Below are 17,324 nucleotides of genomic sequence, written 5' to 3' on the forward strand. Positions count from 1 at the left end.
AAGGCAAAAATGCACAAGCATTTTTCTGGGTAAGACTCATTACTGCTCGGTGGGAGGGAGGGAGAGCAGAGCCGAGGAAAGGAAAGAGAGATGCAAGCCACCCTAGCTACTTTTACTCCCCTTTAAGGCTGCATGGTTACGGTCCTGGGAAAGAAAACTCCTGCATTCCTCCCCTTTAATTGGGTTTATTGTTAAAGCCCTGGAGCAGCTAATCCTCACAGACCTGTAGGAGCTGGAGTGTGAGCTCAAGCAGGATTCTTGCCGAGTCTGTGGGTAAGACGACCCTGCTTCTTTTCTTGGCTTTAGGGGGTCTCCTTGCTGAGTGGGAAGTGTGCAGCACCTAGCGAGTGGATTTGAAGAGCCACTTTGTAAGCAACTTGGGCATTTATTTCAGCCCCAGTTCCAGGCTTCCCTGACTCTTTTGGCATCAAGGGTAAGTTATAGGTGTCTTGGAAAATAAGTCTGAATGGGGGTCTGGGTGGAGCCATCTGTCCATGATTCCTGGGCTGGCTTGCATGGAAACCTTTTGCACTTCTGGGCAGGGAAAAGGGAGAAAAATATCTTTATGTGCCCCTCCTGCAATGTCTGCATTCTAGGGACAAGCCTCCAAGCTCTATGCCTGGAGGGACCCCGTCCATCTGCTGGGGTGTCAGGACCTCCAGCTCTCTTGCACCCCTCCCTCCTGTTCAACCTTCATCTCTTAACCTCTCTGACCCCATCCATCAAATAAGGTATGCCCTCTCTGCCTACCTCTTTGGGTTATTGGGAGGATTAGAAGAACCAATGACAAAACGATTTGTAAACAGCCTGTGGCTCTGCAAACCTAAGGAAGAAGAATCAGCCTCTGTCCCTCCTGGAGAGGTCTGTGGACAGGCTTCAGGCTCCCTATCTCCGGCCACGTTAAGATGCAGAACACAGTCGAGCTATCGCTGTCAGTCACAAGACCTTCACCTTCCCCAGAGGTCCCCGCGTCTACCTCCCTTCTGTTTTTAAACTTCCCTAGTTTACCTCTCAGGTGAAGATCTTGAAAGGAGGTCTGGATTCACCAACACCATCACCCCCATCCACACCGTGGCCCCTTCTCTCCACGTAACTTTGACGTACAAACATTAACCCTGAGGCTCCCGGAGGTGGCTGCCAGGGCTCACGCTGATCTGGCTGCAGTGCTTGGCTGGCCAGCCTCTTGCTCTGGAGTGAGATAAATTGATCATGAGGAAAATCTCTGAGAAGGGTCAAGAGAGTCAAGCAGATTCCGCCTTAGGTAAGAAGATGATCTTTTCCAGATCATAAGCTGAAGACAGAACAAGGCCCCTGTCATTCCTGCTGACCCAAGCTTAACCAGAACCAAAGATGAGACCCACCTCTGAAACAGGCCGTAACACAGAGTGCTTAGTAATACCTGGTATGCGGACCACATTTTACAGTTTATAATGGGTTTATAATTAATCTTCTTTAGGACGATCCCATCAGATGGTGTGGCATGTATTATTTTCCCCTTAATGTAGATGAGACTACTGAGGCTCAGAGGTTAAAGGGGTTGTAAAGCTGGTGATGATGGTGACATTTGAACCCAGATCTATTGATAAATTCAGTGACCTTTCCATGATGCTGCAGATTGCTCTGGTGTGTGTGTGTGCGCGTGTGTGTGTGGCTGCTTATTAAGAGTCCTCTTCAGAAAGTACTCTTTGGGAAAGAAGCTTGAGGTTAGAGTGAGAAATGGTTTGAGCTGGAGCCATGAGAGGCTTGGGGCAATAGATACGCTGCCCCCAGCCTCCGGGCTGAGAAATCTGAGTGCTTTAAGGATTCAGTCCTTTCCAGATTGTCTGAGCCATGTGTTCCCAGGGGAATCAGTCAGGCGTTAGGATTGCATTACAGTATCATGAGGATGAAGGTGGAGATGAGTGACATCCCAGCAACCGCCACCAGGAAAGAGGCAACAGGTTATGTGGTACAGTGACGAGAAGACTAGCGTTGGAATCCAGTTCAGTTCTATCATTCGCTATCAGTTTGATGTGGGGGATTTTTCTGAACATTTCTACTTATCAGTACCTAAGCCGTAAAATGCGGTTACCTTGAAAGGGGGCCATGAGTCATTAAACAAGATAATGCATGCAAAGTGCCTAGCGCGGTGCCCCACCCAGGTGCGTGGTCCAGGGCAGCGAATACTATAAAGCCTGGGAGAGCGTCTACCTGGAAGTGAAAAAGCATCCCCCTCTAAGAGGAGAGCACATCCCTCGCTCCCTCTCCCCCATACACACGCACACAGGGCCAGAAATAAATTGCCACACGAATGCGCGCGAGTGGCGGCGCCTAGCCACAGCCTGCCAGCGCCAGCGAGTGAATGAGCTGCAGCATGAATGAGGGGAGCGGCTGAGTCTGCAAACAGGCTGCGTGCCTGGCGCTACAACTGCAGGCGCGCCGCCACGGTCAATGGCTAGGGGGTTGGGGCTGAGTGGGAGCGGCTGCCAGCAAGAAAGCAAGCTGAAGCAGGCAGGGGACTGCACGGACTATCCATGATTGTGGAGGAAAGGCTGGTAACTCAGAGCTTCCTGACACAGCCCTTCGTCCTGAATTCAGCCTGTCCTTTCTTTTGCACTCCATTCCTGGTGGGGGAAATATCCTTCCTCTCCCCTTCTGGAAGCCGCAGTAGAGTGCCTGGCTGTGACGGTTAATAGTAATGAGCGTTCGGCCTGTACAAAAGAGGCACCTCTTGCATGGGATTAGGCTTGAAGGCGGTGTGTGACACACAGTCAGTGTTAACCTTGAAAACTCCTTAGAAAAGTGCCCCAATGGAGACCTGATATCGCCCATGAAAAAACCCAACAAAAGTATTATTTCCTCTCTTGTTGCAACAGTTCTCTGCTTTCTTGGTTGGGTACCAGATGAAGTAGTTGGCTTGCATTCAGGGCTATGATGTATGAAAAATCATATATCTTTAAACACTTTAGAATCACAGTGAGATGAGATGCTCACACTGTGAAAGGCACGTGGGAGCTGGAACCAGCTGAAGGAACAGCAGATCCCTGTCTCCTGTCCTGTGCTCACCCCTGTTTAAGTCCTTATTGGTTTCCCTTTCTTTCTCCAGTGCTTAGTGTTTAATTCATGTGCCTATAATGTGGACCCACTGCATGGCACTTTAGAGGTTGCAGACTGCTTTTGTGCCCATTGAAGCATTAGCCCTCTAAAGGAATGCTGAGAAATAGAGCAGCGATCATTATTCACACTCAGCAGATGAGGAAAAAGAGGCCCAATATGCTTAGCAGCACACTAAGAATAAGCAACATACCCTGCTCTCTACAATGGCCCCTGTGTGTTGACCTCTCAGCTACCACATGAAGCCCTAGAGAAAGGTCTTCACATCCTCTGTAAGAAGCACATAATAAACCATAAGCAACACATAAATTATGGCTTGTCACTGCAGTCAGAGTGATTCTGTTAAACTTAAATGTAGGTTTGCGCCTTAAATAAACTGCAGACAACCATGGAAAAACCTTCTCCCTGGGTCATTTTGTGAACAGATACTGGCATGCAGAGTTGATCTTTGAAATGCAGAATGACAGTGGCAGAAAGGCTGGGAAATGGAGTGGGTGGTCCTTGGAGTTTCTCTCCAGTCAGAAGCCTCCTGAAGCCTTTAGGCTCCAGAACCTGGGCTTTGGCAAGCTGATGAGCCACTTGGGTTGCAACCCATGAACTAGAAATGAGTTCTGACACAGGCCCAGCCATTCACCTACGACACCACAAGGAGGGTAAAACTGTGACTGATGGCAGAGGGCTGCTAGAAATTTCATCTATCCCTTCAAAATATGAAGAATTACAAAGCATTAGAGATGGCCTAGTCTACATTTCCAAAGGATGCTCTGAGAAACCCTAGATTCCCTGCACACTAATATGAGTGTTACAGAAGGAAAGAATTTCACTATCTACTAAACTTGGGAAATGCCAGATTAAACAGCATTAAGCATGTGTCTTTAATGGTCCTCAGAGCCTTTAATAAGCTAATGTGGATTATGAATCTCCAAGAAGGGGGCTAGAGGAGGTAGCAAATCCACCCTGCTCACGGAGAGTCACCCAGGACTAAGATAATGAAAAGCAAACTTCAGGGAACTTTAATCTAGTCCAATCTCATCTGTTCACCAAAGAGGAGGATGGAAACTCAGGGATGTATAGTGATCTGCTTGGGGCTGCACAGCTACTGGATGGATATCAAACCAAGACTGGAAAAAGCCTGGGTTGTTTCTAGTATTCTTTTAACCCAGTGGATGATATAAAGTTCAATATGGGCCAGAGTGTAGAAAATTGTGGGACCCAACAAGAAAACTTCCCAACTTTTGCCTTTTACTCTTTTGTAACCAAGCGCTGACAGATTTCCATGATTCTGTGTGTCCCAGCCTGGAGGCAGAGAGCACATTCTTATTGAAGATGATCCAACTGATAACCTCCCTCCCAAGGCCCATAGGCTCTTCTGAGTCATGGTCCCAAAGAATGGAAAATCCTGGAAGCAGAGACTATAAAGCAGTCTTAGGGTAGACTGATTCCTCTAAGGTCAGTGAAAGAGCCAGGCATCATCCAGAAGGCCTGAGCCTGCTCACTATGCCCCAGAGTGATTCAAGCCTCCTTGCTCAGAAGCCCCTAGTGACAGCACCAGCAAAAGGAGGGTGGCTCTTTCTGTGGGTAGAATTGAGAACCATTATCTGTGGGCTTAAGATTGCAGAGGTGCTACTCAAAGATGCTCTCCTTCCTTGTCCCCATCTACTCTGGTTAGTCCATGCCCAGTTTAGGAACATTATGATTGTTCCTACACTGTACATATTGTAATGGTTTGGAGTGGATTGGATTGGAGTGGAGTGGAGTAGGGTTAATTGGATTGGATTGGATGGAAAGCCAATGGAATTGGATGGAATTCTAACGTGATACTTCTAAGACTCTGGATCACCTAATTAGGAGTATAACACTTTTAAGCTATTAGCCCAGCTGATTTGTTTAATAAACACCTCAGGGCAGGTCCCTAAATGGCTGCAACTCAAATAGGAAACTTTGGGTAGTGTGGCCATGTGGAGAGTGGGGCAGAAGTGAGAGTCCAGAGAAAGAATCTGGCCAGTGTGGGGTCATGAGGTGACCTGGCAGTTTTAGGGTATATGACCACAGTGAGGAGGCCACTGCAAACAAACCTCATCTGCCTGAGAGTTCTGTCTGGGGCTAGTGATGCTCCCTTTACTAAATGAAGCTGGAAAAGGAGGAAGGACAGAGAAGCTCCATGGAAGGAGCACCTGCCTGCTGGGCTCATGGCCCAAGCATCTCTCACCAGCATCTCATAAACAGGCATCACACAGCCTGCCACTAGGAGCATGGAAAGGGCTGCACTCAGAGGCAGCATCCACCCCAAGGCTGTACTTCCTGCCCTTTAGGAAGAACTTTCCCCTCTGTAGCCTCCTCCATAGCTGCAGAATTTTCCCCCAAGAGGCCAGGAAGATCTTCCAAAAAATACAGTTGAGCACTAACCAGGAGGCAGGTACTGCGGCAACCCCAAGGGAGTTAGCGAAACAGCCAAAGTCTTTGTCTGTGTGGGGTTACTTTCTATAGAGGAGATCAACCTCAGACAAATAAACAGGGTGCTTTGAGATTGTCATATGTATTACAGAAGAAAGGACTGGCTCACCTAAGAGAGAGTAACTCTGGGTGTGGGTAGACAGACTCTAGGTAGAATGGTCAGAAAGAGCCTTGTCTAGTGTCCCAGGGAAGTTCTTCTGACCAAGAACTGGACACAGGTCCCATCCCAGGCACTACTATCCCTGAAATGATGACGACAACAAAGAAGCCAAGCAGATTTGGCCTTCTATGGCCATTCCACCCTGTCCTGCTGCTGTGCCATGGGCAGAACCTCACAGTGAGGACTACAGAGAGGGAGGCCCTGCTGCAGTCCCTTCCCGGGGCTCAGGTCTTCTTGCTATAGGCTCCTCTCTAAAGCAATGTAAAGAATACATCCACCCACCTTCCATACTCATCTTAAGTCTAACTCCTCCACAGTGCGCTCCCCAATCAACCCACCCCCAAGCTTTTCTTTCTCATTCACTCATTTAGCAACCATGGGCTGGACCTTCAGCGAGTGCCACGAACAGTAGTAGGTTCTAGGATTTCAAAGATGAGTAACACGTGGTCCCAGTCCTTTAAGCAGACTGGCCTGCATTCTTAGCTCCTCATTTATATATCTGCATTTGATCTTCATAACCTGATTGTAAGCAGTTTTAAGGCCAGACTCCTATCATAGAAATGTCTATTTATAGCCCAAAGGGTATACAGGAAGTACTTAATAAATGCGCGTTGAGTGAAGGAGTATTACCTCCACAACTCAAAGATAGTTCCATGAATAAGGTCATTTCCTTTGCTAGGAGCCATTTTCGCAGAATATTCTTGAGAATCTTGCTGTGCTGAGGTGCAAGGCGCCTGAACCAGCCACGAAGCCAACATCCTCCAAGTCTCCTGAGCTATCGACATGAAATCAGCCCTAAATCTCAGAGAAATCTGTGGCGGCTGCTCCTGAGCTTTGAAACCCAATGGAAATTGTTGCCAGAAATAGAGTGAGAGGCGGGGAGTACTTTGGAAACAAATGAGAGCAATATTGGAGCTTCAAGCTCCTTAGAATTTGTTTTCTTTTCCTCTGAAAAGGCCTAGATTACAGAAGTCAAGCGAGGAGGGGGAGGACTTTAGCAGAAAGAAGCAGGATGCAGCCATGGAAGGAACGTGGGCACCCCTTTCAAAGCCCGCTGTTCAGACCTCCACCACACAGGGCATGGGGGTCTTGAGGCAATCGCTCTGGTTACAGAGGGGTGGGAAGGGAAAGCCAAAGCTATGGGGGTTTCAGATCTGGGCCTTTGAGTTTTCCACATTGCACTGAAGACGGAACTAAATGGTTAGGATTCAGTGTATGGGAGGAGGAGTGGGCGGGAAAGATGTTTTCTTATAGCCTAGCTTCGGCTAAGAATACTATGTTTTTAAAGCTATTTAAGAGAGAAGAGAAAGAAGGAACAGTGAGTACAGATCTGCTAATGAGGTAGTACAGCCTCCTGGAGAACAGGCCGTCATTCCATGGGAGCTCCGGAAGGGGGAGTGATGGATGCCTGGCTCTTGGTCCCAGAGCTGGAAGGCAGCTCTTGATTGGCTGGAAAAGCAGCATCCACAGACATGTTGTTCTGTGGAGAGGGGAGAGAGGGAGGGTGGGGGGTGGGGGGTACACAGGCAGTTGATTTTGCTTTGTTAAATGTTCAAACCTTTGCTCTCATCCCCTACTTTCAAGACTTCCCAGCAGCAGTGTATCTACACAGCGAGAAGTATTTGTGATGCTCCCTGGAGACTGGGTCAGCTAAATGAGATTCTTTAAACCTGATAAGATTAACATGCAATAATGGACAATCTCAAATTTAAAGTATCCCATTTTTCTTTTTGCAGCCTGGTAAAGCGAGTGAGAGTTCATGCATTCTAGATGCCAAGCACCCTGATAAATGGAGGCTGCTAGATTTGGGGTTCAGGATCTACAGAAAGGCATCTGGCTAAAGATATTCTCCAACTCTTACATTCCATCTTCCTCAAAGAGATCTCCACCAGTCAGGGTCCATTTGTCTCCACCTTGTGTACTGTGCCCTCAAAGTCAAGTGTCAGCCCACCACTGCCAGTGAGACCTCCTCTGGCCAGTGCCTGCATCCTGAACTGCTGTGGTCCCTTTGGGCTGCCACCCTGCCAAGAGGAACAGATCATCTAATGGGCCAGAAGACCCAAAAACAAGCTACCAGATGTATATACAACTAGGTCAATCATGAAGGAGTTTCTCACATGCATGTTTTTAATAATAAATAGCCACCAATTATTATATAGCCAGGTTGCAAGTTGACACACTATTAAAATGTACACCAAAAAACGCAGCTTCCTTATTTCTTATAAATCTCTCTCATGAACTCCCACCCCATCAGGCAGCAAAAAAGGAAATGGGGAACTTTAAATTTCTTTTTTTTTTTTTTTTTTTGAGACGGAGTCTTGCTCTGTGGCCCAGGCTGGAGTGCAGTGGCCGGATCTCAGCTCACTGCAAGCTCCGCCTCCCGGGTTTACGCCATTCTCCTGCCTCAGCCTCCCGAGTAGCTGGGACTACAGGTGCCCGCCACCTCGCCCAGCTAGTTTTTTGTATTTTTTAGTAGAGACGGGGTTTCACCGTGTTAGCCAGGGTGGTCTTGATCTCCTGACCTCGTCATCTGCCGGTCTCGTCCATTGTAGCATATAAATCTCCCTTTGGGTTTCAAGAGTCTCCTTTAGCTGACTTTATGCCTTTCAGGAAAACACAGCCTTGAGATGGCCTTTCCTCTTCCTGCTCAACTTCAAGGTGGCATTTTATGTTGTAAGGTATTTACTTGACCTTGTTGTCATATATACCTTACATACGGTATATATGACAGTATATACTGTATACTGAGTATGAAGGGGGCCTCAGACTTCTCAGACTTATCAGGGACCCTGGATTCCACAGTCCTCTGGATCCCATCAGATGCTGACTAGTGACTTCTGAAGTATGACTGGTCCCACCGGTTCATGGGGATCATACTGACATACTCTACTAAAGGCCCTGATCCCAGCTGTTTGCTTACCTGAAAAGTCCTGGTCATCACCATCTCTTCTCACCAACCCCTGCCGGCTGGCCCTGACCTGCTCTACATCCCCTCATAGGGCCATGAGCCATGATGAGCTGGTAAATGTTTAATGACAGCTTTTGGGGCAGGGGGCCAGTGGAGTCAGGGAGAAGCCCTGATTATAGCTGTTGCCACTGTCCATGGTATAAATATTCCTATTAGGCTGGGATTGGTGGCTCACACCTGTAATCCCAGCACTTTAGGAGGCCAAGATGGGAGGGTCACTTGAGCCCAGGAGTTCGAGGTCAGCCTGGGCAACAGAGTAAGACCCTGTCTTTGGAAAACAAATTAAAATTAGTCAGGCGTGGTGATGCATGCCAACTACCAAGGTGGCTGAGGTCCCAACTACTAGGGTGGCTGAGATGAGATCACTTCAGCCCAGGGGGTGGAGGCTACAGTGAGGAATGATCACACCACTGCACTCCAGCCTGGGCAATAGAGCAAGACTCTGTCTCAAAAAAATACTCCAGTACTCCTACTGTGGTCACTTTCTAGCTGCCAACATTAACACCAGAGATCTGCACAGCTGGCTCTCATGAGCTGGCATGAGCTGGTCCCGGGGAGGTTTTGGAGTCTCTGCCCATCATGAGGCACTGTCTCAACTCACCTCCTCCCTTGAGGCCTCCCCATGATTCCTCACTGCCCTGTTAGATACAGTTGCAAGAAGACCTCTTCCTAGGCTTAAAGCCTCCCACCAGCAGGGTCCTGGTAAGCCACCCCATCCATGTCACCAGTCTCCCCATTCCTGAACAGATGCTCTACTCCAAGAGACCAAAAACAAAGATCTGTGCTTTGGAAACCTATACCATCTGTCTCCCCATCCCCTTTCCAGGATCCACTTGAACCAAAAGTATCCATCTTTCCACCTCCTCTTCCTCTCTGCCAAGAGCCTCGCTTGTGTCATATTCTTCTTATCCCAGGGCTCTAAGTCTCATATTGTGTTTCAATGGCGGAAGAGGTTTCTCTCTATTCCATGAAACCTATTTTACCATGAGTCCTCCAGATGTGGATTTCCAGGAATGAAATACATCAATAACTGTCTCCAGAATATTATCTCCACTACAATTGTTTATCATTGTAGCAGAACAGAAAAAAATAAAAATAAAAATAAAAAAGAAACAACTATTTATCATGTGTATCATGTCTCTATATGTACCATTTCATTTAACTTTTACCATATCATAAAGGTTTTTGCCCCCACTTTACAGATGAGGAAATAGATTCAAAGAGGTTAGTAACTTGCCTTAGGCAAGACCATTTACCTGGTAACTAGCAAAGGTAGGATTTTAACTCAGGTTGGCCTCCAAAACTATGCTCTTTACTTAATGCTGAATTGTAGACAAGCAAACTTTCTTTTTGTTCAAAGGCTATTATTAATAGGAGACTCCATAGAGTCTACAGGTAGTTTTTCTCAAGTGGGGAAGGAAGGTCATTGCCCAAGAGGGGCAGCCATTAGACATATTTTCCTATTTCTCCGTCAGGTTCAAAGAGTGTGAGGGAGAGGGTGTTGGCAGAAATGGTGTCTCACTCATCACTCCTGGACACCCAGTACCCTGCCATCAGCTGTTGGAGGAGGCAGGCAGAGTGGAATATCCAGAGGAACAGAAATTCCCTCCAACCATTTAACCCCATCCCAAAAATGTGTTTCTCTCTAGCATTCATGAGCTCAGTCAGGGCACCCCCAACCAACCCCAGATGCTCCTGCCAGAAACATGGGAGTCCTCCTAGACTCCGTCTGCCCCACCATATGACACATTGCCTAATACTGTAGATAACTGGACTTCCAGAATACATCCCAGGTTCATCATTCTCTCCTTCACTCCCATCTGGCCTGAGCCACCATCATCGCTCTCCTAGACTTCTGTCCCCTACCCATTTTCCATGCAGCAACTCTTGCCCCCTCCACTCCCTTCACAGATCAGCCAGAGTGAACTCTTTAAAACATCAATGGTGTAATTAACTCCCCTGCTAAAAATACTTCATGTCTTCCCATCACACTTAGAAGAAAATCCAAGGTCTTTAACAGAGTCTACAAGGCCCTTTATGGTCTGCCCCTGCCTGCCTTTCCCTGCCCATTCTCCACCCCCGACCATACGGCACTCACTCTGCACCAGCCACACCATCCCTTCAGGATCTGGAGCACACCATGCTCTTTCCTCCCTTCGAGATTTGCTGTTATATTTCTTTTGCAGAGAAGTTCTTTCACATGCTCTTTGCTTGGTTGGCTCCTTCCCAAACTTTGTATCTCAGCTTGAATATGGCCTGCTCAAGAGGCCTTCCCTGGTTTTTATCTAAAGAAGACTCTCCCTGCTTATCTCTACGACAAACCCAGGTTTTTGTCTTTCATGATTTCCCCCACACTTTGTAACTGTACATGTGTGACTTTACTTGCCCATTGCCCATCTCCTTCAGACTGGCACCCTCATGAAGGCAGGGCCAGCATCTGTGTTATTATCAGTACACATCGGCACCTTGCATACACTAGGTGCTAAATAAATATTACTTGACTGTTGAATACGTATGGTAACTCCAGAACTCTGATATAAATTTAGGAAATGATTCAATTTAGATTTTCATGAATAACTATTTGCCCAGCACTGTGCTAAATGTTGTAGGAGTTACAAAAACAGCACAATACTCATTCATTTAACCCATAACAGGTGGGAGAGAGGTACTAGTGAGAAAAATTGAGGGAGGTGGCAGAGTTGTGACATTAGAGAGGAAGCCTGGCTAACTCTGTAGTCTGAGTAAACATTATGACTATCATTTGGAAAACAGGACATGCCTCAGCTCAGCTCAGATCCCCTCAAGGTGGATATTCCCAGGTTATCTACACATGTACTCACTACTGCCCTGACATGAGCATGCAGCAAGCATAGTACCCATGTAGTAAGCATTCCATGAATTTGTCCTTGTACTTTTTATAAGCAAGTGTGGAGATAGTTTTATTTTTGCCAGTTATCCAGGTTTGCTCCTAATCCTTCCTTTTGATAATTACAGAAAGATGTGAGTATTGCAGCCTGTTTTTAATCTTGTTTGACAAAGCAACTGACCAGACCTTTTTTCTCCTCCTTCTCCCCCCGTTCCAATAAAGCATCCTCAGAAGCTTCAACTCTGGAGGCGATGGGTCGAAAGGAAGAAGATGACTGCAGTTCCTGGAAGAAACAGACCACCAACATCCGGAAAACCTTCATTTTTATGGAAGTGCTGGGATCGTAAGTCCTGGGGCTATGAGGCCAGGTGGGCTGGGCTGCCTGCAGTGGGAGGTTGGAAGAGTTGTTCTCTGCTGGCTGCAATTGATGAACTGGACTGAGGCTGCTGTGACTTCATTTCGATTTCTTTAAGGGACTTAGGGAGAGTTTTGTGGCCTGGAGGATGGTGGGTGGAGTGGGTGGCAGGTACTTTGGGTAATACCAAAGATGATTTAATACATTGGATATAGTCCCAGCTACTCGGGAGGCTGAGGCAGGAGAATTGCTTAAACCTGGGAGGCGGAGGTTGCAGTGAACCGAGATTGCGCCACCGCTCTCTAGCCTGATGACAGAGCAAGACTCTGTCTCAAAACAAAACAAAACAAAATTGGAGCCCTCAGGGAATACCAGTCCCTTTCCCCCAGGGCTTACCTCCTTCCGACCCACCTGCAGTGACCTATCCTCCTTCCAGATCTGTGACAGCTTGTGGGTTCTTGCCTCTGTCACAGGAGAGGGGAGTTGGAGAGCACTTCTGGAGGGCCAGTGACCCTAGAACTTTCCCAGCCTCCTCCCCCAGCATCTTCATTTCTCCAGCAGTGAACAACCTCATCTTCTGCTCTCACTGGAACAGAAGGGGCTTTTGGGGTCCAGGGATGGGTCATGGGTCACACACACCTGAATCAGCCCCCTGCGCCACCATCTTCCCTCCTCCATATCTAAGTGTTTCAGCTGTGCTGTAGTCCATACCTCTGCCAGCCTGCAGGGTGTCTGAGCCTGCCCCTTGAAGATGATTACACGACTGGCAGACCAGAGACAGTTTGTCTGGAGCTGACTCTCCACTTAGTCCTGCCTCTCCCCTGGGAGGCTGCAGACTCTGACGCAGGCTGGCAGCAGCTCCGGGCCACTGGCCCCCAACCCCCTCAGAACCCCAGCTGGTCAGCTAATTAGTCTAGGCTAATTGGGCCTGGGCAGTGAGGAGCAGCCAGCGGGCTGTCCATCCGGGTAAGCTTTCTCTGTAGCCAATGCCACTTCACTTTGCCCTGACTAGGAGGCAATGACCTCAGGCAATGACGGCTGCTCACACTCGTGCTGTAGACAGAGAAGTGACTTCTGAGCCCTCCTGGCACAGGCAGGTTGTCAGGCTGTGAAAGTGCAGGAGGATCCCAGCGGGATGCTGGTCATGAGAGCATGGGCCTTCCATCAAAGGCCTTTACCAAGACGGGAGTGACGAGAGAGGGGGTTTTGGCAGGAGAAAGAGACAAGGCTCACGAGTAAGTCAGAAATGATTTGCTAAGTGTTCCAAAAATCCAGAGGAGAGGAGAGAAGGGAGCCCAGGTTGACAAGAATTTACCATCTGCTAGACTTGTGCTGTAGGACTCCAAAGATGGACACACCTTCCCTCTTAGAGCTCAGTGAAGTTTACCATAGCAGCACCTAAATCTGGGAGAACATTGGAGTCATCTGGAGAGTTTATGCCTCCAACTTTTAACTGTGAAAATGTTTAAACATATGGAAAAGGTGAAACAATGGTAAAATGAACATCAGTATACCCACCATCTAAATTAAACATTGTTAACATTTCACTATACAGTATGTATTTTACATCACACACACACACACACACACACACACGTACTGAACACTGAACTATTTGTAAATAAGTTGCTCACATGATGACATGTCACCTCCGAATCTTCTGTTTGCATCTCCTAAAATAAAGGCATTTTCACATATATCTACAATATCATTGTCACACTCAAGAAAATGAATAAAAATTCCTTTTAGCCTGGGTGACTTTTGAAAAATAAATCCCTGGTCTCAGATCCACTAAGCTGGAATTTTGGGAGATAGGATGCAGCAGCCAGGAATCTATATTTTAAGTGCTGCTGGTGTTCTAATGTATCTAGCTCAGCAGTGATTTGAGGGGAGCAGGAGGACAAGACAGGAGGCACGTCACAGCTGTTGCAGAAGTTAGAGCCGAGCGAAAGAGAAGACACCTCAGTGGTGCTTGGGATGAAGACCAGTGTCCCCAGGCTGCAGACCCCACAGACTTACCACAGTGGGGTGCAGTTCAGAGTGGACAAGTGTACAAATTATGAAAAAGTTGCTCTTTTATCTAGCCTGCTGTCTGCTGGGGCAGGAAATATAATAATTATCATATGAATATGTACGATGACTTCAAGGTGAATGGCACCTGCTGGAGTTGTTGCACTGCACAACCTGCCCAATCATAGCAGGGGCCCTGTCTTAAGTGTCCATTTTTTGTGGCTTCTTAATATGTCATTCTTATGTGTTGTGTATGTATCTGTCTTTCACACTGAATCCCAAGCTAGACCAATACTAATCTCAGTGCCTGACACAGAGAGGTTCCATCAGTTCAATAAGCATTCATTGAATACCTGACAGCGTTTTTCAAATCAAATGCTAATTGCTTACTTGTCCCTGTTCCTCACTATTCTACAGGCTCCTTAAGAATGGAAACACTCACCTTTTAATTTCCAGTGTCTAAGACTCAGTAGGTGCTCAATAAATCTTGGTTGAAGGGATGAGTAAGTGAATGGATTAACAGAGCAAGCTCAGGAGGCTTTGATTAACTCAGTTCCAAGTGCAGCTGGGAAAACAGGAAACTCAAACACAGGAAACACCAAGTAATTTCTAATGCAGATTTTTAAAGTCCTTGTAGAAGCTTGACTCCCATTGGGCTTTCATTCTAGCATATCCAGATGGCAGGGTCAAGGATGGCTCAGCTGTTTCCTTACTTAGACTCTCTCTCCTCTTGTACTACTGGGTGTTCTTCATAATGGTATTCAAATAGTAGTGATGATAATAATAGTATCTAACACATATAGTCTTAATAGATGTCAGAAACACTTTTAAGCAATTTACATCTATCAAGTCATTTAATTTTCTAAACAACCTTGTGAATCAGATACTGTTGATACTCCAACTTTTCAGATGAGGAAACTGGGAATATGGGAGTTAAGTGACTTTTTACCCCAAAAGCTGAGATTCTAACATGAACAATCAGGCTTCAGCATCCGCACCTAGCTTAACTGCTGGTCTGATGGTTTGGTCTTCAGAGGACCCCTTCAAACCAAGAGGCCTGTAATTTGGAATCCTACCCTGTATTCCCATTGGTTCCACCTTCTCTGTCTTCAGAGCCTGCCTCAGAGACTGCTAGGTTCTGTCTTTTGTCTTTGAAGATCCTACTGAATGAATGAGAGGATGATCAACACCCTGGCCTCTGATAAGGGTGATCATCACCATCTAAAATTGAGAGAGAAGTCTTTTTGTTCTCATTGTATTTCCACTGTGTCCCCTGTGCTACCTCCAGCTGCCACTCCAGTGTGCCACACTGAGTCACATTGAAAGTGACATGAATTGACTCTGTAGTGGCTTCTTTTTAGCGGGCTTGCCAACTGGAGAAATCTCTCCACAGCTGCAGTGGAGTCTCTGTCTCTAGGGATCATTCCCAAACTATAGAACCAGGAAATAATACATGCCTAGTCCCTGAATCTGTGGTGGGATCTTTTTCTTCCAATATGATATTTAAATTAGAAAGCACATTAGCATGTCAGATACACCTGCCATCAACATAACTCAGCAGCGCCCAAATGACAGTGAAGAGTAATTATCAGCCTTTCCCTCAGCTACTCTTTCACTTTGCCTCTAAGTTTAATTGTTTAACTTTTTAGTTGGAAATAATTTCAAACTTAGAAAAACATTTAAAAAATAAGAATAACACCAGGCGTGGTGGCTCATGCCTGTAATCTCAACACTTTGGAATGCCAAAGCAGGAGAATTGCCTGAACCCAGGAGTTCAAGACCAGTTTGGGCAACTGTATTAGTCTATTTTTATACTGCTACAAAGAAGAGCTCAAGACTGGGTAATTTATAAAGGAAAGAGACTTAATTGACTCACAGTTCAGCATGGCTGAGGTGGCCTCAGGAAACTGACAATCATGGCAGAAGGTGAAGGGGAAGTAAGGCTCCTTCTTCACAAGGCAGAAGTGCCAAGCAAAGGGGGAAGAACCCCTTATAAAACCATCAGATCCCATGAGAACTCACTCACTATCATGAGAACATCATAAGGGAAACTGCCCCCATGAGCCAATCACCTCTACCTAGTCTCTCCCTTGACACGTGGGGATTATGAGGATTATAGGGATTACAATTCAAGATGAGATTTGAGTGGGGACACAAAGTCTAACCAGATCAGCAACAGAGTGAAGCCCTGTCTCTAAAAAAATAATAAAATAAAATAAGAATAAGAATGGTAGAAAGAATTTCCAAATGCCCACTGCCCAGATTCACCTCTTGTTCACAATTTCTCCCATCTGCCTTCTCATTGCAATGTTCTCTGTAGATTTGTAGAGATAGATGTAGAAAGATGATTCTTTCCTAATCTCCGAAGAGTTAGTTGTGGACACCATCACCCTTTACCCATCAAGGACATTCGTGTATATTTCTAGGGATGGAGTATTCCCTTACGTGACCATAGTACAGTTCTCAACTTCAGTCAATTGAATATTGACACATTAAGTGTACCTAGTCTGTCATCAACACTCTGGTTTTATCGATTGACCCTATTATGTGTCTTATAGCATTTTCCCTCCAGTACAGACTCCAGTCTAGGGTCTGGTATTGCACTTCGGTGTTATCTCTCCCTAGCTTTTTACGACATTGGCATTTTGGAAGAATACAGGTTCTCCTCTGCCCTTTTTTAAATTTTGTATTTTCCTGATGTTTCTTCCAGATTTAAATTCAGGATATGCCTTTGTGGTCAGAGGACTACATAGACTCTGTTGCATCTTTTCTCAGGTCTCACATCTGGAAGTGTAAGATGTCTGCCCCCTACTAAGTTTTATCTTTTGGTATCTTCTCCTCAGAGGAGCTTTCTCAGAAGTGTTCCTGGTGAAGCAAAGACTGACTGGGAAGCTCTTTGCCCTGAAGTGCATCAAGAAGTCACCTGCTTTCCGTGACAGCAGTCTGGAGAATGAGATTGCTGTGTTGAAAAAGTGAGTGGGTCTTAGGGTTGATTAGATGTCACTATGGGATCATAACATTTTCTTCATAAATTTCCTTCAAGAAGGACTAAGACTGGATTTCTGCACCCAAAGGCATTGCTCCCTTTGATTGAATTGATGGGTCAGTTCAGTCAATTAGCTAAGTTTAGTTGGACAGCTGTCCTAGCTGATTTTTTTTTCTTCTTTTTGGCAGCAAATTGATGCGCAAACCCACTGGTGGCAGAACTAGTTTGTGCACATAGGCTGGAGAGTAATTAGCTCAAAGGAACAAAAATCAATTGAGGGCCAACATGAGGAAGAATTAATAATTAAGGAAGCAGCGTAAGATTTGGAAATTAGCTTCAATTTATATCAAAGCAAACGGAGGTTCAGCACCCCAACCATCATGATGAAGGCGACACTACAAATCATCAAATGTTTACAGCAACACTCTTACA

General features: G+C 46.3%; 1 protein-coding gene across 2 annotated transcripts in view; it reads left to right on the forward strand.

Annotated features, from left to right (window-relative positions):
* Positions 1-217: 217 nt before the first annotated feature.
* CAMK1G (calcium/calmodulin dependent protein kinase IG) overlaps positions 218-17,324 on the forward strand; it is a 30,690-nt gene continuing 13,583 nt past the window's right edge. The window contains exons 1-3 of one of the 2 annotated variants that reach the window (XM_023198321.2): positions 218-433; positions 11,764-11,884; positions 16,750-16,878. In XM_023198321.2, coding sequence (XP_023054089.1) covers positions 11,793-11,884; positions 16,750-16,878 — 221 coding nt within the window. In that variant the 5' untranslated portion in view covers positions 218-433; positions 11,764-11,792. The remainder of the gene's footprint in view (positions 434-11,763; positions 11,885-16,749; positions 16,879-17,324) is intronic. The other variant, XM_023198320.3, reaches the window with a different exon arrangement.

The sequence above is a fragment of the Piliocolobus tephrosceles genome, chromosome 1 (assembly GCF_002776525.5).
Source record: "Piliocolobus tephrosceles isolate RC106 chromosome 1, ASM277652v3, whole genome shotgun sequence".
Taxonomy (NCBI): Eukaryota; Metazoa; Chordata; class Mammalia; order Primates; family Cercopithecidae; genus Piliocolobus; species Piliocolobus tephrosceles.